General features: G+C 29.7%; 1 protein-coding gene across 1 annotated transcript; it reads left to right on the top strand.

Moving 5' to 3' along the window:
* Nucleotides 1-22252: 22252 nt before the first annotated feature.
* On the top strand, nucleotides 22253-23035 carry LOC148549227 (uncharacterized). Its single transcript, XM_088495699.1, has 2 exons — nucleotides 22253-22820; nucleotides 22920-23035. Exons 1-2 carry the CDS (start codon nucleotides 22253-22255, stop codon nucleotides 23033-23035), a joined length of 684 nt encoding a protein of 227 aa, XP_088351825.1.

Genomic DNA, 23035 nt, shown 5'->3' with positions numbered 1-23035 from the left:
GAGCTCTATGCTTGCCTTTGGTGTGTGCCAAGGTGCGCATCATGCTTGCTCCTTGGTGCTTTTGGGCGTGTCAAAGCCCCTTGGTGTGCCCAATTGTTGCGCCAAAGTGAGGGGAGATGGGGGAGAGTAGTGCTCAGTTGGGAAAACTAACTGAGCTCCCCTTGTGTAGCGCTTAGCTTTGCACTCAAAGCTCCCAAGTTCGAACCCTGGTGGAGGCAAATCTTGAAGCTAATTTCCTTGGAGGAGTGGAGAGTGAGGAGTGCTTGTACAAGGAAGCTCCAGGTTCGAACCTTGGGAGAGCCATCTTGGCTCATTTTCCTTTCAAGAGTAGCGCTCCTTCCTTGCAAGTGAGAGGCTCCCAAGTTCGATTCCCAGTGAAAGCAATTTGTGGAGCAAATTTTCCTTATGCCTAGCAATATAATGTAGCGCTCAGTTAAGTAAAGCAACTGAGTGCCCTTGCCTCCTTGGAGTAGCTCCTTCCTTTCATCCCTCAGGTGCAAGGTTCAAGCCTTGGTGAATGCTTTTTGGCCAATTTTTCTTGTTTTCCTTGCAAGGAGCGTTCCTTGCTTGGCTTCATTCCTTGGAATTTTGCTTTGAATTAATTCTTGAGAGCCCCCGATAAAGCTCAATTAGTGAACTGAGCTTCATGCCATTTCCTTGCTTTCTTTAGTGCTCAGTTAACTATTTGAACTTAGCTTGGTGCCTTACTTTCTCCCATTTTTTTCTTGTGAAGCTCAGTTTGCTTTATCAACTTAGCTTTCCTTCTTCCTCAATGTGGCTATGCTTTTTCTTCCCTTTGCCACGCTTTCTCTTTCCTTGGGCACGCTTCTTGCCTCCTTTGGAAACGTTTCTTATTTCCTTTGGGCACGCTCCTTAAGCCACGCTTTTCTTATTCTCTTCTTTCTTCACCTACAATTAATCAAATCAACCAATCAAAGTATCACAAAATTCACAAAGCTTAAAATTCATTTAAAACCAATTAATTTTAGTTTAAACTTCATGATTTTACATCAATTAAAGGGTGGTTGATTGATTCAAAGAAACCATGCATTTCCATTCTAAATTACTTACTTATAATGCAAGAAAGTGCATAAAACCAAATAAAAACAAAGAAAAATACTAGTGAAACTAGGCTAAGATGACTTGTCATCAATACACAACCTGTGAGACTTGAGCCTAATTACATGGTTACATTATTTAACCATAAATATTTTATTCTTGTGTGTTTGCTTCTCTATGATTGTAATCTTTATTCTATTTCATCCTATATGTCCAATATTTAGTGTATTTACATGCTTGCATATGATTGAGGCCATTACTTGTTTAGCTCACTTATCTCAAATAAGTCTACCTTTTACATCACCCTTGTTAGCCACCTTGAGCCTTTTTATCCCCATTTATTCTGTTCTATAACCACATCACTAGCCTTAAGCAAAAAAACAATTAAATATCCCAATTGAATCTTTGGTTAGCTTAAGATAGGGATTGTGTAACAATTAAGTGTGGGGAAACTGTGGGAACATGGGTTAATAAGGGAATGTGTTATGTTTTTACAATTGATAAAATATTGAAAATTTGGGTACCTACTCATGTGAGACTAGAAAAATTAAAAATCCATGTGCATTGATATGTTACGTTTACTTTTATATTTAAAAAAAATATTCAATAAATAAGTAAATAAATAAGGGGACAAAATTACCCCAATGTTAAGTTAATGAAAAAAATCAATGCATATGTGATACAAGTTAAGAGAAAGGTTGATGCATGAGTATATGAAAAATGCAAAAGTGGGAATTTTGGGTAGAAAGGCATGAATTTAAAAGTATATAGAGTGTGTATATAGGTGAAAGCTTAGGATAATCAAGGATTCAATTTATAGCTCACTTAGCCATATATATACGCTCACCTTTACCTTAGCCCCATTACAACCTTGAAAAGACCTCATGATGTTTGCATTAGTATATTAAATATTGTTGATTGGTTAGGTGAAGAACAAAGTTTAGAAAGCATGATTAGAGAAGAGTAGAGTGATTACCCTATACACTTGAGAGATTAAAGTGTATATACGTTACCAGTGAGGGTTCAATGCTTAATTCTATGTTCCCTGCTTTCATGAGCTATCTTCTTACAAGTTTACTTGTCTTTTATTGTATGATTTGGATTAGTGGAATTTGATTTATATTTGTCTTGGAGAACTTGTTTACTTTTAACCAAGTAGATAGAAACATCTTAGCATATATAGTTGCATTCATATACATAGGTTGCATTTCATACATTTTACCATTCCTCTTCACTCTCTTATAGTTTTTCTTGAGCTTAGCATGAGGACATGCTAATGTTTAAGTGTGGGGAGATTGATAAACCACTATTTTATGGTTTATCTTATGCTCAATTGAGTGATTTTTATCAACTCTTTACTCACTTATTCATACTAATTGCATGGTTTTACATTTTCCTTCCTAATCTTGTTTTATAATTGGAAACTTGCTTCCCAAGCCTTTAAATTACCAAAAATTAATCCTCTCTTATTTACCATTCGATGTCGTGATATGTGTGTTAAGTGATTTCAGAGATTACAGGGCAGGAATGGCTTAGAGGATGGAAAGGAAGCATGCAAAAGTGGAAGGAATACAAGAAGTTAAAGAAATTGCTAAGCTGTCTAGCCTGACCTCTTCGTACTCAAACATTCATAACTTGAGCTAAAGAGGTCCAAATGATGCGGTTCCAGTTGCGTTGGAAAGCTAACATACGGGGCTTCGATTTGATATATAATTTACCATAGTGGCCATACAGATAAGCGACGCAAACGCGTGCTCCACACGGATGCGTCGCAGTGACGAAAATCAGCGTGTTTAAATTCGCAACCAACGAATTCTGGGCTGTTTCTGACCCAGTTCTCGGCCCAGAAAACATAGATTAGAGGTTATAAAGTGGGGGAATGCATCCATTTATAACACAACTTTTATCATACTTTCATATACACAATTTTAGGATTAGATGTAGTTTTAGAGAGAGAGGTTCTCTCCTCTCTCTTAGGATTAGGATTAGGATTTCTCTCAATTTTAGGACTGCTTATCTTCATTACAGGTTCAATGTTCCTTTTATTTATTTTATCAATTTAGTTTATGAACTCTTTATGTTTAGATTGATTTTCTATTATTAATGCAATTGAGGTATTTCAGATTTATGATTTTTATTTAGCCTTTTATATTCTTGGCTTTAATTGATTAATTGGAGACTCTTGAGTTATCAAACTCATCGTGATTGATAATTATTATTTTTGCTAATTGATTTGAATTCCAATAACTCTAGTCTTTCCTTAGGAATTGATTAGGACCTAAGGATCAAATTGATTAGTCCACTTGACCTTCCTTTGTTTAGCAAAGGTTAACTAAGTGGGATTAAAACCCAATTCTCATCACCGTTGATAAGGATAACTAGGATAGGACTTCTAATTCTCATACCTTGCCAAGAGTTTACTTTATAATTATTTATTTATTTTTCTTACCATTCAAATTACTTATTCCCTATTTCAAAAACCCAAAATTCGACCTTTTCCATAGCTAATAATAAGTCATACTTCCCTGCAATTCCTTGAGAAGACGACCCGAGGTTTGAATACTTCAGTTAATTAATTTTATTGGGTTTGATTTAGTGACAAACAAAACTTTTGTACGAAAGGATTCTTGTTAGTTTAGAAACTATACTTATAACGCGATTATATTTGTGAATTTCTTTACTAGCAAAAATTCCGATCGTCAAAGCACAAGATGATCCCAACTAGAAATTAGCAGTGATGGAAGAGTGGCATGCACTCAAGAAGAATGAAACTTGGGAGATTGTAGATCTGCCACAGAATACAAAATTGGTTGTCTGCAGGTGGGTTTTTACCATCAAGTGCAATGCTGATGGAAGCATAAAGAGGTATAAGGCTAGGTTAGTAGCTAGGGGATATACACAAACCTATGGAGTAGACTATCGAGAGACTTTTACTCCAGTTGCCAAACTGAGCTATGTGCGGATTCTCTTATCTCTTATTACGAATTACAATTGGCCTTTACATCAATTGGATATAAAGAATGCTTTCCTGAATGGGGAGCTAGAGGAAGAGGTGTTCATGAAAGTTCCACTTGGATTTAAGGCTGAACTAGGGAGGAATAAAGTGTGAAAACTACAGAAATCTCTCTATGGATTGAAACAATCACCAAGAGCTTGGTTTGAACGATTTGGAATGGTGGTGAAGGGACTTGGTTATACTCAAAGCCAAGCTGACCATACACTTTTCTATAAACATTCAGCAGCTAATAAAACTGCCATCTTAATTGTATACGTGGATGACATTATTCTGACAGGTGATGATTTTTTGGAGCTAAAAGACTTGAAGGAGAAGCTTGCTGCAGCATTTGAAATTAAAAAACTTGGCTCATTAAAATACTTCCTTGGAATTGAATATTGCAAAGTCTAAGGAAGGCATTTTTATGAACTAACGAAAGTACATCCTAGATCTTTTAAAAGAGATGGAATTACTTGGTTGTAAAGCTGCTGAAACACCTATAGAGCCTAATTTAAAATTGAAGCCAGCTGAACCAGAAAATATAATGGACAAAGGGAGATATCAGCGGTTGGTAGGGAGGCTAATCTATTTATCCCATACACGCTCGGATATAGCCTTTGCTGTGAGCATGGTAAGCCAGTTTATGCATTCACCTGGTCAAGAACACATGGATGTTGTCTTTAGAATCCTAAGGTACTTGAAGGGGTCGCCTGGGAAAGGGTTACTCTACAAAAAGCATGGACATCTTCAAGTAGAAGCTTATACAAATGCGGATTGGGCTGGGAATGTCATGGATAGAAGTTCAACATCTGGGTATTGTACTTTTGTTGGCGGAAACCTGGTTAGTTGGAGGAGTAAAAAACAGAGTGTTGTGGCATGAAGTAGTGCAGAAGCTGAGTTTAGAGCAGTGGCTCATGGAATATGTGAAGCACTATGGGTAGAGAAAATTCTACAAGAACTAAAAGTTTCCATTTCTCTACCAATGAGGTTGTATTGTGACAACAAATCTGTAATTTCTATTTCTCATAATCCAATATTACATGATAGAACTAAATATGTTGAAGTTGACAAGTATTTTATCAGGGAAAATATTGAGAGAGGATAGATTTGCATCTCATATGTTCCAACCACGAAACAATTAGCAGATGTTCTAATTAAAGGATTACCCAAGAAGACTTTTGATAGAATAATAAGAAAGCTGTCAATGAATGATATCTTTAAGCCAGCGTGAGGGGGAGTGTTGACTAGATCAAATCAAAATCAGATTCCTAATTCTTTTCACGAATTTTTTATGTAAATAGAATTAATTATAAATCTTTTTCTTTTTTGGTTTAGCTTAATTTTAGGGATTTTATTATTAGAAATCTTTCCTTTATTTTAGGCTAGTATTTTTCCCTTCTTTCCTATTTTATAGTTATTTCTATTTCTGTAATTTCTCTATAAAGAGGCTGATTCCCTGTACATTTGATAATACAATATATTCAAACACTTTAACTGGGTCCTCTGCAATACTCCCTCAACCTGTTATGCAAGAATGGAAAGCCATCACTAGGCATCGCTTATTGGAGCGATATGGCATGACCGAAGTAAGTACCCTCTACCCGTCAAGTTGTTCAGCTTTCAACTTTGCATAGAATTACTTACAATGAATTTCACTATTCCCTCAATAATTTTGTGATGGTTATACTTAAAGCATCTTATGTTATTATGCAAATTCTTTGATTGAAACTTTTGGTGAAAAGGGCTATCTTGTTGGGACACCTGATGAGTTCAAGTCTGCTCTTTCAGAATCTTTCTTGGCTCGAAAATCGGGCATTATTAATGTTATTGTTGATCCTTACACTGGTTTAGAGAGTGGGAGACTGCAACACAAGAACTAATTTCCAAATTATCTGTATTATACTGAAACTATATACGTTTTCTGTTGTTTTTATTTTTAGATTTCAAATTTCAATAACACAAATTACATAGCCTTGTGGTTTTCTATGGTGCACCATGATATGATAAAGACACAAACTATATTCCATGAATCCACACAAACATAAAATATTACATTATCATAATGAAAACTTGAACGATGGAAACTGAATTATATATATATTTATTACTATTATTTCTAATTCATTTTATCCATTACTCTTTTGGTATGTTCTTAAAATAAGGTATTTTAAAAGTTAAAAAAATAAAGAGAATGTATTTTTGGTACAATTTGTATATAAATGAACAAAAGAATAATAGTGACAAAATAAAATGAATTATAGGAATATATTTCATGTTGTAGAATCATTGAATAGGGATTATAAGAATATCTTTCATTGAATATTTATAGTTTTACCGAATTTTCAATTAGTTTCCTATACTTTTTTCTTTTCAATTGGTCCCTATATATTATTTTTTTTCAGGGGTATACAAGTAATTTCACAATTCACTAACTTTTTTTAACGTTTAACGTTAACCGGGACTAAATTTAAAAAAAAATAATGTATAGAAATCCAATTAAAAAAAATATAAGGATCTAATTGAAAATTTGGTAAAATTATAAAGACCTACAAAGTAATTAAACCTAAAAATAATTCATTTTTTTATTGACATAATAATTCATGTTTAAGTGATAATAAGTATTTAAAATTTTACAATCCTATATATTTATATTTTATATTTTTATATTATACAAATTATTTATCAATTTAATTATATCTTAATTCTTAAGTTTTTATTTTTTATTTGAAACAAAATGTATACTATAAATTGAGAAAAAATTAAGAAAAAAAACGGCTTTTTGAACAAGAATAAAAAAAAACTGTTTGTTGGCTTAAAAACATGGCCGAATACCAAAACAGAGCATACTAAAATACTAACTCTCCCTGAACAAAAACACAAAAGATACTAACTCTCTATGACAAAAAAAAAATAGAGACACTCGAACACTTTTAAAGTTGAACACTTTGTTTATAGCCTGTCTTCTTAAACTTCTTAAGGAGGAGAGCAAAGATCACATCTTCTTTGCTTTCTTCTTCATCATCATTCTTGGGAAATGATACTTTAAGCTTTTCTTTGGTTTTGTTTTTAGGTTCACTTGTTTTAAATAAGTGATTTCGTATATCAAAAAAATTTAAGTTAAAAAATTTAAAAAAAAATTGTTATTATTATGTGTAACCAAGTCAAAATAAAAATTTATTAACATTATTTATAAATTAATTATTTATATATTAAATTTATTTATTTTCTCATTTTTATTTAATTTAAAATAAATTTAAAAATTTATATTTATATTCAAACTATTCTTTTTTTATACATAATTCTAATTGATAAAAAAATATTTCTTTAATCTTATATTGAACATCTTTAATTATCTTTAATTTTATTATTATTTTAAAATTATTAATTTTTATTTTGATTATATCATCTCATCATATCATACACTATTATTTTCTCTTATTATTTTTTTACATGTATAACTATTATTGTCTCGCCGTCACTACTGTATTGCCTTGTTTTATTCTTCTTTTTTGTTTTCTTCTTCTATTAATCCAGATCGCAATCAATTACCACCATATCATATTACCATTATCGTAGCTTTTATTTTTGTTTATCACTTTTATCCATACATATCCATTGTTATTTTTTTGTTTGATTTAGATATCTAGATGTATAACTATTATAAAATACTTATTTTTCATACTTACTTGTTAAGTCATATTTTATTATTTTAAAAAAATTAAGATATCAAGCATTCAAAAATTTTGTATAGAATAGTTAAATAAAAAATAAAAAAATTATTAGCTATTTAATTTCTTTAATATATAGAATAATTGAATTTAAATTAATTTAGATATAATACTAAAATCGTTATGTTACTATGTGTAACAATGAAGATAAAAATTGATAAATATTTGTAAATTTATTTATTTCTCAATTATATTTAATTTGAAGCAGATATAAAAATTTATATTTAAATAACACTTTCTCTCGCATAATTTTAATAGCTAAAAAAAATTATTTCTTATAATTTTATATTCAACATTTTAAATTATCTTTAGTCTTATTATTCTTTTTTAGAATTTTTAATTTTTTCTTTTATTATTCTTTTTTCTTATCATTATCTATTTACATATGTTTCACCACCACTCTTGTATTAGCTTGTTCTCTCTTCCTTCCTCCGTTTTTATTCTCTTTTTATCTTCTCTTCAATAGCAATTAGTTGCCAACATATATTAATTCATAATTATTATACTCAAAAGTGAATACTACTTTAAAAATAAAAGTTCAAAAAAAATTACGTAACTCTTATGTGAATCATCTACTAAATATAACGAATAAGTAAATTTAACTTTTTTTTATTATGAGTTTTTTTATTATCTAATACATTCAAAGTCACATATTCATTTATGATAAAAGTTAAAAATTAAAGTTAAATGACATTAGTATTTTTTGGTTTAATAAAATTAAAATAAATTACAAAAATAACGATAAAAACTAAAAAAATAGATGACTCTAGAAAAGAATAATGTTAAATTTTATGTCATTATGTATAAAAACAGTGATTTATTTTATTATATTTACTTTTGTACTAAATAACAAAAAAGTTAAATTTTATGTCCATTTTTTATTACTTATGTTACTTATCTATAGTTGTTTAAATTATACTCTATAGTCATTAAGTGGTGTTTTCTTCTAATAAAAAAATAGTTATGAAGTCATTTTCAGTTTTTTTTATAGAAGTACATTCATTATATCATGATTTTAATAATTAATGTAAAATTTAAAAAATTAAATAAATATATATTTATTTTGATTATATTCAAGAGTGAATTATATATATTCCTACTAGTGTATATTCCCGTGTCCTACACGGGATAATACATAAAATTATATAAAAATTTTTATTAAAATTTAAATAAAAATATACATAGTAATTATTATTATAAATATTTTACAACTTAAAAATATTAAAAATAATTAATATTTATTTTAATCAATTTAAATTTATTGAATGATCATCTCATTTGCCCGCTTAAGCAAGTATTTGGAGTTCGAATCTCGCCTTGTGTGTATCACAATCCATTAGTTAGCGACAGACCCTTAATAAACAGAGCATCAATATGTGGTGGATTAATTCTCGACTTGCCAAGTTAGGAAATCCATAGAAAAAAAAGTATATTTGTCTTTAAAATAGATTAATTTTTCATTAATAGAAATACTTATAAATTTTTGTTTTTGTTGAAATTTACTTGGGACAATTTTATTTATTGCTATCGTATTCATTCTTGAAATCAAAATAATATGATCAACATTGTTACTTGTTAAAACTTTACATTTTATGAAATAATTTTTAAATTTTCAAATGCATAAACTTATGTCATTACAAAAGTTATTAGATCGATTAATATTTTTTGGTAATATGATGTATTGAAACACCATCGTTGAGTATTAGTTAGTGTAAAAAGAAACCAATAACAACTTTTGTTATTCAATATAAAATTTATTCTATTAAAAAATAAATTAATATTTTCTAAATTTATAAATACATTTTCTTCTAATTTCTTACACCATTTTATTTGACAATATTTACCATTAAAAAATAGCAAATGACCATACTATCTTACAATATATATGATGTACAAAGTAATTTCTTATTTTAAAATTAATTTTGGTTAGTAAGATAAAATTTAAAATATTTTTTTATTTTCTTACTCAAATTTAAATTTAAATTTAGAATTGATTAACAATTCATCATTTTTTTAATTTCAATAAAAAATAAATTAGTTAGATACAAAATATTCATCATTTAATAATTTCAATCATTTAAATTTTAATTACCAAAAATTGGATTAAAAATTAATTATAAACTTAATAATCGATAATATATATATATATATTAGTACGTAAATAATAATATCCAATGTATTGATTTTTTTTTTGACAGAATTAATGCTTAATCTATTGAGTATTGATTTATTATCCAAATTTTTTTTATAAAATTTGTAATATGTGAAAATAGTAATCTTATTTTTTATTATTATTTAAAAAATTCTTCATAATTTTTTAATTATGTAATTAACTTAATTAATAATCTTTATTATTGCTTTTATACTAAAAAAATGTCAATTTATATTATTTACATATTTTTCACTACTAATAAATAAATAAATATTTACACTATTATATTTATTGTCCTAGATAATAACTTAAGTTATTTATTTTGTATGTTAAATTTATTAAATGTTAAGATGAAAAATTAAAATTGTTCAATAAATTATATAAATAGTCATTACAGAAAAGAAAAAATATATATATATCATATATAATAATTCTTGATATATATAGTGTCATGTATATATTAAGATTCTCTATTTTAATTATGTGAGTGATTATTGTTATTTTCACTTTTTCGTTACATTAGAAAATAATATTTAAAACTAAAAAAGAGATAATTAATTTTTTTAATTTGAATTAAAAAATGTCTTGCAAATATATCTAACTTTTACATATACTAAGTGTTATAATATTAAATAGTATAGTATTTACTATAATAATCACTCAAGATATTAATTTAAGATATATTTGGGCCTAGTAAGACCTCAATGCAAGTAAGATCAACTAAAATATATTGTTAGGGTCCCAAAGCAAAAAAAATATTATCCAAAATATATAATTAAACATCTTCAAGTTTATAATCAATCAAACATAAAATATAATCCAAAATATAACTTAAAACTTCTTCAATTATCATTTTTATCCTCTTGTAGATCAATAACATCATATAAATTTGTAAAAAAATGGCTCTACCAAAATAAAAGCTTGACCCAGCAGTAAAGCTTGCCCCGCCCCGCCGAAGCCCGCCAAATCCCGTGGATTAGGCGGTGCAGGATAGGCGGGATTTTTAAGTTTGGTGGTCATAAATTTCCAGCCCAACCCGCATTTTTTGGCGGGTTATGCGACCAGCTCGACAGGTTTCGACCCGTTTGCCACCCCTAGTCTCCATCAATTTTCGCGTGGCAGGTCGTGAGGATTTCAGGAGTCCCCATCTAACTCCAAAACGCGAGTAATCCCTAGAAATACCTTTTCGGCTATTTTTGTGATCATCTTTATTGCTAGCATTCATTGGTTCGTGACGTGGAGTTATTCTAGCCACTCAATAAATTCTCATATAATCAAAGTTTAGGTTATATCATTTTTATAAAGTTACATGTATCTTATTATAACAATATTAATAAAAGATAAATGGATAAACACTAAACTATTGTTTGGATATAAGATAAAAAATAAGAGGAAAGAAAATGGAAAGAAAAGTATATTTTTTTGTGTGCTGTTTAGATGAAAAAAATGAATGAAAAGAAAATAGAGAAAAAAAATTTTTTTGCTTAAATGGAAGGAAAAGTAAGAAGAGAAAAAATCATAATAGAGAAAAATTATATTAATGTTTTTATATATTATATATAAATTATAATTCAAATGGTAACTCTATATTTTTATCCATGTTTGCACTTTTGAATCAGTTTTCTTCACAACTTTGAAGAGAAAAAATTTACGTGACCTCCATATACACTTTTATTTTTTCATTCAATTTCTTTGTTGAACCAAATAATGAAAAATTGATTTTTCCATCCATTTTCTTTTTCAGCATGTTATTTCTCTACAAATTCTTCTAATATAAACAATGTATAAATATGTCATCTATTCTATTATATATAACAATAACTAATATCACATATTAGGATAATTTACGTTGATAAACCAAAGTCACCCTAAAATTACCTGAATCCCCTAAACCCAATAACGTTACCTAGTTGTCTCCATTTACATTTCCATATAAATCGAATTTAATAAATTTGAATTAGGGTAATAAGTAGTAAATCTAATTTATATTTAATAATTTACCTCTAACTTATGGTAAAAATGTAAGATACGATGCCAAAAAAAAAAAAAAACTAAAGCGACATAAATTTTTTACTAACAAAAAAAATATTTTTTTTTTATTTTTTAGACACGTATCTATCTTTTTAAGTTATACATTTTGATTTATATAAATTAATGATAATTAAATGTACAAAGAAATACTAATTAATAAAGAAATAAAATTTAAGATAAATATGTCCTGAACAAATTGAAATAAAATAAAGACTTTTAATTATGATCATTAATTATAATTACATATATTTACTTCAAGATTTATACTTCGAAAATACAGTATATTAATATTTTGTATTTTTAATTTTTAATTTTATACTATCACAAACATTAGTTACTCTCCAATAATGACAATACTTTTAAAAAAATAAACATAACTAAATGATCTTAAAATTATATAATAATTTTTAACATAACAAAAAAATATACAATTACCTAAAATATAATATTTATGTAGTAACTGAAATTTAATTGTCAATATAAAGTAATATATAATATCATTTTGTAATCAAATAAGTGTTTAATCAAAGAATTTAATATTTATATAATAATATGACAAAATAAATTAAAGTTTGAGTTTAATCATAGCAAGCGTTCAAGTTTAAATTTTTATTAATTTATTTATTTGTGTTAAAGTGAATTGGGCAATAAAAAATTCATAAAAATTTCATATATTGAATTGTAGACAACAATTTATTTATAAATACAAAAAGTGTATTGAATAAATAAGAAATTATTTTATTTTAATTTGGTCCATAATTCACATTATTTGAATTTAGCTCAATATATATGATTTGATTTGATTTGATTTAATTATTAGTTAAAAATATCTCAATTGACTATTTTATTCATAGATTTATTATTTTAATGACTAATAAATTAATCAAATTAATTAATTAATACACACAATAAATTTGGGTTGATAAATTAAAAGAAATTGAATAATTTTAAAAATATATAATGATTTTTAAAATAACAAAAAATATACAATTACCTAAAATATATTATTTTTGTGTAGCAATTAAAATTTAATTGCCAATATAAAAATTATATCTAATATCCTATCATAAACAAATAAGTGTTTAATTAAAAAATTTGATATTTATATAATATAAAAAATAAATTAAAATTTGAGTTTAATCATAGTAAATGCTCAATTTTAAATTTTTATAAATCAAATTTTATCATTTTTTTTCGAAGTAACTTATACAATGAAAATTCCTAACGGATTATTGATACTCAAATAATAGAAATAATATATTAATAAATAAAAAATATTATTAAAAATTAAATATACAGATAAAAATTATAACTTGCAAAAATATCTCTAGAATTTATTACATAAATATTAAAAGTCATGTATTTATATAAATTAAATTATATTAAATTATAAGATATTTAGATATTTAATTAATTTAAAAATAAATAGTATGCCAATTCAAATAATTTAGATTGGTGATAAAAAAGATATATAATCAAATTATATCATATAACATAACATTTCTATAAGTTTCTTTTATAAGAGATTTAATACAAAAATATTTATAACTATCTGTTTAACGTAACCATTTAAATTTTGGTGAATTGTTCCAAAAAACACTTTTTTCGAATTATTTATTGTTAATATCAGGTCAATTTCATAATATTCAATAATGACATAAATGATTATATTTGAACTATAAAATTAACTTAAAATAAAATATAGAAATTGATGAGAACAAAATATTAAGACAAAAAATGATTAAAAGCGTAAAAATAGAAAAAAATCAAATTTAAATAATGTCAAAAAGAATTTAATATATAAAGATGTGAATTGTAAACATAGAGGGATACATATATAAAGAAGAATAGCATGCATGCATAAACGTTTTTTCACTATATCATAATTTGCTCCAGTTATACAATGAATTCAGCGGCAGTCGGCAGCTCAAAAAATTTGCATCGGTGCACCTCGAGCACATGACCTAATTTCTTAAGCCGCAAGTATGTCGAGCACATTGTCATCCAATTTCATCAGCAACGGTAATGCTTAAATTGAGACATTTTCGAGTTATAAACAAACAATCAACGAAACATTATTCATCCATACCTTCTCATTTATCCATAAAAGAAATTTTACGTAAAGAAAAAAAAAGAAAAGAAAAGTTGAAATAGCAAGAGCGATAAAAATGATGATTCTTATCATTTTGTTTGGCCGTCTATATATAGAAGACCAGAAAAATTAATTTATATTTATTGCATTTAATTTGAATAAGCAAGAAATGATCATATTTTAGTTTAGCATTTAATTCACATGATTTGAATTTGACCCAATACATATAATTTAATTTGATTTAATTATTAGTTAAAAATATCTCAATTACTTATTTTATTTATAGATTTATTATTTTAATTATTAATAATTTAATCAAATCAATTAATTAATATACATAAATTATACCTAATTCAATAAATTAAGAAATACTGTTAAAACAAATTGATATAAATTATAATAATTATGTAATATTTAAATATCTAATCAAATCAATTAGTTGATATAATTAATCTCATAATAAATTATATTTAATGAGTTAAAAGAAATAAATCGAGAAACACTCTCAAGAGCATGCAACGTCAGCTCCATCATTAAGTATAGAAATCCGATTTTTATATAACAGAATAGACGTTAATCCATATATAATATATATACAAATTTAATTAGAATAAATAATAATTTATTTATTTTATTTTAGACTTTATAAATGAAAAGACTAATTCACTAATATAACGAATTATAATTAATGTAGTATAATTAATTAAGTAATATAAATTATAATAAATTATATTAAGAAAAGAAATATTTAAATATCTAATCAAATCAATTGGTTGATATAATTAAGTTAGTGCAATAAATTGTATTGAATGAGTTAAAATAATTAAATCGGGAAACACTCTCCGAAGCATGCCATGTCAGCTTCATCATTAAGTGCAGACATCCGATTTTTATATAATAGAATAGATAGATAGATATAATTATAATAAATATATTTTTTATAAAATAATTTAGAATATAAAATAGGAAAGTTCATTTTGGAGGAAAACAGAGTCATGAGAGATCGACACATCACCTTCATTAGTTAGGGGAAAACCCAGTTTTAGTATATTAAGTAGATAGTCAAGAAATAGGCTTAACTTATTCTATAATAAATAGTTTTTTAACCATCAAATCTATAAAAAAGATTCCATCTTTTTATTTCTCCTAAAAGTTAAACATTAAAACTAATGTTAATACTTTTTTTATTAACAGAACTAAAATAAAACATAAAAATAAAACTTGAATAAAAATAAAAATACAAAATTTTAAATCCCAAAATATAAAATGATTATAAGATAAAAAATTACTTAAATATAATTGTTATAAGATACTCCACGAATAAATTCTGATGAATGAATATTGTATATAAAATGAAAATTATTCTGTGTAAATTTTTTCAAAAAAATATTGTCATGTTAAACTATTTTACTTTTATTCTTCTAAAAGCATATCCATAATAAAAAAAATCCGCATGAATAATTTACATCCAATAGAAAACTCTTGATAAAGTTGGTGTGAAAAATGTGTGAAAATTTTTTTTATTCAACATAACTGACCGATGTACGGGAGAAATTTTTTTAATAATAAACTTCTGTAGGATAATATTGAAACTTAAATTTAGACGCCAATTGACATTATATACTGTGTAGGTACCTAGAGTATATTAAAATAGTATGATAAAAGAAAAATTATTTTGTATAAATTTATTTTTTTAAAAATTGTTCCTATTTAACTATTTTATTTTTATTCTTTAAAAATATATCTAGATAAAAAAAATCTGCAACAATAATTTACATCCAATACAAAAATCTTAATCAGATTACTACGAAAAAATGGATAAAAAAATTTAGTTAACGTAACTGATAAAAGAATTTTTTAATAATAAAATTTTCTTTAGGAAGAATATTAGAATATAAATTTAGATACCAATTATTCTTATATTAGTTTTGATATTATATCTAAATAAAGTGAGAAGAATGTAAGAGAACATGAATAAGAAAAGAAAAAAAATTTTCTATTATGCAGTAACAGTAATCTGAGATGATAGATAGTAAAAGAGAAAAGAGATAATTATAGAAGTTTTGTGATTGTGAATTAATGAGATAAAAAAAATGTGAATGTATGTGATAAGAGAGAAAATGAGGTAGTAGAAGTTTTTTAATGTGAAATAACTGACATATAGTGACTTAGAAGAAAGGACAAAATTAAAAAAGAATTTTGGACACTAAACTCATATAATAGCATTATATATTGTTATAGATATTTGAAAATCTTTTAAACATATCTTTAATATTTTCATTATTTTTCAATTGAAATAGCCCATATTTTTGAATAAGTCTATCAATTTTGGATTGTTTGACATAGCTTGTTTCTTCACATGTGATGCTTAGCTTATTTCAATTTTTTTTTTTTTGGGCTGTTTCACACATAGCTATCTTCTTGTAATCATTTTGTGTTTTTTCACAACGAAAATAGTTTACGGCTTTGTGATTAAAAGAAACCTTTTTGTAATTTTCATCACTTCATTCCTTTCTTGGTTTAGCTTCATCAACTATTTTGTCAACGCCATTAATGTTCGTGATAATTGTTTTAGTTGGAACATAATTTTCACATTCAACCACATTCCATATTCTTAAGTGTTAGGACTCAATCAATATGATCATGCGATTCTTCCAATAGTCATAGTTATTCCATCTCGTATTAGTGGATAGAGAGACGAGTGTCCTTCGAAATTAAAGCTGACAAGGAGTAGGGTAGGATAGCCCTAATCCTATTCGTAAGTTGAAAATTTTTTTAAAATTTTATCCTACTCTATTTGTGAGTTGAAAATCTCTCAACCCTAACCTTATCCGCACCCTAAAGTTCTAACCCTACTCTATTCGATCCTACCCGCAGAAAAATAAAAAATTTTTAAACAAATATAAAATTCAACCATTTCCAAATTTCATACATATTAATAAAATAGAAAATAAAAAACTAAGTTCAAATTAAAATTAAACAATAAAATTTTAAAGAAACCCAACACACAATTACAAATAATATAATCATCAACTAATTTAGTGGTTATTTCAAGTTTTTATAAAAGGAAGATTGTGAGTTCAACACTGACTTTCTTTACTACATACATAACTTTTACATATATATTATATAATATATTCGGGGTGCCATGAACCCATACCCTACCCTACCCGCAGGCAAACTGCACCGCACCCTACCCTACCCGCAGCGGGTCGGGTAGACAACCCAATCCAAACAAGTTGATCCGGATTGAGTACCTGCGAGTAGGGTATATATTGCTAGTCCTATTCGAAATGGTCATAACTTGTGCTTGTTCTCACCATGATCTATACTCTGAAATCGATAAACTTTTTAGAGAGGTAAAGCTCTAGTGTCACTTGTTAGTGGATAAGCATAAGATAAACATTCTCAAGAGAAAATGAATTAAGTATTAATCACAAATTAAAAATTGTGTGAAATATAAACAAAAACATAAATTGCGAAAATATAAATTTACGCACAAAGGCAACATACTTCTATCTTCCAAGGGTACATAAGCGATCAAACTTCATACATTTAAAATCATATACTTAATATTTTTTGTATCACTTGTTTAAAATAAACAAAAGCTTAAATGCAAGTGATTTCATATTAGAAGTTTTTCAAAGGCTTGAACAAGTTTTCAAGCACCTATAAGAAGCCAACTTTTTATGCTATTTTATAAATGTAACTTAAAGGAAATGTAAAGAGTTTAAGGGTTAAGAAGATATGCAAGAATAATATATATTTTTTTTTCACGGTATCCTCTAATCGGTAGGGTGAAGACTAATCCGTCGCGGATCAGAGTTTCATTTAAGGATTTGTCGTTGACCAATAGGTTGTTGCATGCATAATGTAAGAACCGCAATTAATCAACCGGTTAATTAAGTAATTAATATTGTCCAAATTAGATTCTGAAAAGTTAGAGAGAGAATTTGAGGATTTAAAGGTGATTTTTGGACTCAGTGGATTTTTTGAGTCAGAAAATGTGCTTTCTGCGAAAAACCGTAAAAAACTGCGAACCGGCAGTTAAACCGATTAAACCGGTTCAAGTCTGCCCGGTACCACATGAGAAAAAGTGAAAACCATCAAAAACCTTAGAAAACATTAGAAATAGAAAACCGGGTGTTAATTTTAAAGGTTTGGCCCGAAGTTGGGCCAAACGGGCTAAAAACACTACTGGATTGGACCGGGCCCAAGTTGGGCCCAAGCCCAACATATAAAAGGCTCATTTAATGAACCCAACCCACCATAACACTCACATAAACACACTCACACAGCTGGAAAGAGAGAAAGAAGAGAAACCCTTGGCACTATTCATTTCAATCTTCCGAAGCTCATATCTTGAGCTAGAGAGCTCCGATCGCCGCACTGTTTGCGGCTACGTGTTCCTCGTGAAGAGCTCTACAAAATCCATACAAGAAATTGGAGAGGTGACTACAAAATCTTTTCTATTATTCTCTCCAAAATTTTGGTTCTTTGGGTTTGTGATTAAGTGAGTTTTTTGTGATTTTGGATGTTTAGGTTTGCTCTAATCCTTGCTTAGCCTTGGATTTTTGCTATTAAATCTGTTGGAAAAGGTAAGAGCCATTAAACCCTTGTGAATTTATATTTAATTGAAACTCTAGGTTGATTTGAGGTGATTTGTATGCATATAGTTTGATTATTGTGGCTTTGGGAGCTATTGGAACTTATTTGTGCTTATTGGAGTAGAATTGAAAGCTTGGATTGTGATTGGGAGCTTGTGGTGCTAAATTGGAGTTTTGGTGCATATAGGGAATCGGCCAAGGTATGGTTTTGGTTTCTTCTATGTAGTATATAATATTCATGGACACTTAGGCTAGTGACCCATAGGATAGGTTTGTAATTTATATGTTGTTGATGATTGTTTGGGTTGTTGATGTTGTAAATGTTGATTGAGATAATGGGGTTGGAATGTGATGTATAATGAACTTGTATGAATATGTATGTTATTCATTAATATGGAGTATGAATGAGTTGATGAGAAAGATTAATATTGATGAAATGAGAAATTGTGAATGTGTTGGTGGGAAATTGCTTGATGTGTTGGATATTGATATTCAAGGTTGAGAATGTTAAAATGTAAAGGAAAGAGTAGTAAAAATGGTGCAATATGTCTTAGAGTGTGGAGTTTGATGAGAAATAGAGTTTTGAATGGTTTGGTATAGGTTGGAATGTGTATGGTAAGGAATGGTGGTAATTGTGAAGTTTGGTAAAATTGGGTTTTTGGTGAACTTTTTTTATCATAACTTTTGCCTCAATTTTCAAAATTCGATGAGATTTATTTAAAATTAAAGATCTTTGAAAACCCTTTAAATTGATATAAACTTTGAAAATTTTGGAATTTCGTAGAGGAAGTTATGATCATTCAAAGTTTGTGTTAAAAATCTGAAATTCTACTAATTTGCAGAATTTCATGATTTCTGATATGTGCGAGCGCACATTCTTGTGCGAACGCACAATCTGCGAAAATTTTGACATGTGCGGACACACACACCTATGCGCACACACAGGCAGGGAAATGCGTTCTGTTTGCAGCGCTAGCACAGCTTGTTCACGCACATATCTAAGGATGAATTGCAACCTGTGCATCCGCACATGCACCTGTGCGCACGCACACGTTGGGGAGGCCAGTCTGTTGGGGGCGCTGGCACAGGTTGTGCGAGTGAACAGATTTCGTAAGTTTTGCCACCTGTGCATACACACACCCCTGTGCGTATACACACATTTTAAAACTCTTCGGAGCGTGCACGCGCACACCCCTATGCGGGCGTACACGCCCTGTTTCTCAAAATTTTCTTTGTTTTCAACTGTTCTACCTTCCCAACAAGGTTATAAGCTTCTTTAACACTAATCTTAGACTCTTGGGCCTAGTTTTGGATAGTTAAAACATGGGAAAGAATTGAATGGATCTAGGTGATATTATTGGGAAAAATTAGAAAACCGAAGCCTAGGTTTCTGGCGTGCTGAGAATGGTTTGACTTAGGCGAAGGATGATTGATATATGAAATGAGAAATTATGAATTGTTGATGTTCAGAAACGGAATTGCGGATTGACGGTGGTTGAGATGAGTCGAAGACTCTGAGTGAGATTGATGGATCTGCTTTATACTGAAAATGTTTTCTGAAAACCACTGTACCATTGTTTTATATTGAGATTATAAGACGCTATGCGCCCGGCAGGGACGGTGGTTGGATCCCACCTGTCGAGGTAGCGGCGGCGGCGTAAGGGTGGTGGTTTGTCCCGCTTGCGTTGAGATGTGAGGTTTGTGGCAAGAGTATCCCGCTCGCATCCCTTCGAATCTATAGAGAGTGCAGGCACCGGTACCTGGATAGTGATCCGAGCACTATATCTCAGGGGTTCCCATATGAAAATTCCGAAGGGCGACGTCTCTATGGAGATGTGTCGGGTTGGCAGTTGAACCGACAATGTGATATCACATTCAGTAGGGCAGGCATTCATCATATGCATTTCCAATCTGTGTGCATGCTTTGACTATTTGAAATGGTTTGCCTATTTGTATAACATGCCTATATTGCTATTTGAATTATTGCCTTATATGATTCTACTTGTGTTTTACTTGCATTGTATATTACCTGTGTTTTCTACTAGGATTGAGGAGGTTCGGAAGGCGGTGGCGATGGGATAGCATGGAGGATCGGTTGGTGAAGGCTGTGGGACAGCGGTGCTTAGTTAGAGTAGAAATTCCCTAAGATAGATTGCCTAGTTTATTTAAATTAAGGTTGATATGATTATGCTTATTTGTTTTAGAATGCTTTAAGTTTGAATCTTGTGATGGATATGGAGCTTAGGATTGCTTTTGGCGTCCCGGAGTCTTATATCCTACATCACTGGGCACTGTTACCATACTGAAAACTTCCGATTCTCATACCATATTTCTATTGTGTTTTTTAGATGCAGGTCGCAACCCACCTCGGTGAGTTGCTTTGGATGGTGACAGAAGCAGAGGATCTTGGATTCTTTTGGAGTATTTTTGGTTTATTTTGTTTATACGTCTCTCCTTTTGTATTTTGTTTTTCCTAGAGGCTTACATTTGAGAGAACAAAACTTGTATAAGCTGTTTTTACTGTATGGTTTTGTATACCTGTATATGGCTAGCCAGCTTAAACTCCGCGAGCCGTGGCTAGTTTCATACGATATTATATATTTATCTTTTGTTATATCTTATCTGTTTCTTGTGCCTTAAGCTAGTAGCTTCGTTGGTACATTTTGCGCTTTTCAAATCCAAACTTTGAGCTACAGTTTTCATTGGGCTTCTATATTATACTATTCTTTCTATAAATATTTTTATATATGAGCTTAGAACTGTCGTAATCTCTTATTAACCTTTGCTTTACGATGCGAGGTAAAGCTTAGGCTAATTAGGGTGTTACATTTAGTGGTATCAGAGCAGCTCGTCCTCGTGAGCCTGAGGGATGGACCGATTGTGCTTCATTGCATACTCTATGTGTCTTTTTCTTGGATACTATTAGGTTATCTGTTTGATATTGCATAGCATGCTTGTTTGTGAGTGCCTGTTTGGGATAATTGAAGCACTAGGCTTTTGATATTGAGACTTATCACCTTGATATCGATTGTTTGGTGTAGACAGGAACCCTACATGGCCACTCGCGGACGAGGTCGAACACGTACCCGAGAAAGTAGAAATGAGCAACCAGCTGACAATCATGCCGAATTCATGGCGGCAATGGTGAATCTCGCTAATACCATGGAAGCTAATGCTGCTGCGACTCTGCAAGCTTTGCAGAAGTTAGGCCAACCGGCGGGGAATGGCCATGGGAACGGAGAAGAAAATGCCAATGATAATGTTGAGGGAAACGGCGATAACACGGGAGGAGTTCCGATGACCTTGGTGATGTTTCTCAAGGTTCATCCACCAACTTTTTGAGGATCCACTAATCCTACTGAAGTCGATCACTGGTTTCAGGCTATGGAGCGTGCTTTACAGGCACAGCATGTTCCCCTCAATCAATATTTCGAGTTTGCCACTTATCAGCTAGCGGGAGAGGCCCAGCCCTGGTGGCAAGCAGAGTGTCGCTTGCTACAGCTTCAGAATGCTGACATTCCATGGGAGGTGTTCCAAACGGCCTTTTATAAGAAATATTTTCCTGAGTCTGCAAGGGAAGCAAAGGAGATGGAACTAATGCAGCTGAAGCAAGATTCCCTATCTGTGGTAGATTACACCAACAAGTTTGAGGAACTCTGTAGGTTTTCTAGGGTATGTCAAGGTGCCCCGGACTCTTACGAGAGTTGGAAGTGCATTAAGTACCAGAGGGGTTTAAAGGATAGCATTATGACTGCTGTGGTGGTTATGGAGATCCGTGTCTTCTCCGACTTGGTGAACAAGGCGAGAGTGGTGGAAGAGTATGCCAAGACGGTAGCTTCGTCCAAGGAAACCCATGGAGGGAGCTCTAGTCGGGGGCATGGCAAGTATTTTCATCCTAGAGGGCAAAGCTTCAAAAGAGGAGGATATGCACCTCAAGGGCAAGGAGCCTTTAGAAAGAACACCCATGATCAGATTCAGTGTGGAAAAGGGAGAGGAAATCAGAGTAAGAGTTCTTCGGATTTAGATTGTGATCATTGTGGACGTTTTCATCCATATGATTCTTGCAAGATTGGTATAGGTGGGTGCTTCAACTGTGGCTTGCCTGGTCATTTTGCGAGGGATTGCACACGTAGGAAGAACCCAAGTGCGAGTCAAGGTTAGCACCAGGGGCGAGTCTTTGCTGTGAATGCCAAGGATGCTTCCAAGGCGGATCTGTTTATGAGAGATATATGTCTAATTGGTGATAAGTTCTTAGTTGCATTATATGATACTAGAGCTTCGCATTCGTTTATTTCATTTGCTAAAGTTGAGGAATTAGGCTTGAAAGTGTCAGAGTTACCATTTGATCTACATGTACATACTCCGCATTAG

The sequence above is a fragment of the Arachis ipaensis genome, chromosome B8 (assembly GCF_059453495.1).
Source record: "Arachis ipaensis isolate K30076 ecotype BB chromosome B8, ASM5945349v1, whole genome shotgun sequence".
In the NCBI taxonomy this organism is placed as follows: domain Eukaryota; kingdom Viridiplantae; phylum Streptophyta; class Magnoliopsida; order Fabales; family Fabaceae; genus Arachis; species Arachis ipaensis.
This window is presented reverse-complemented; position numbering and strand designations above follow the sequence as displayed.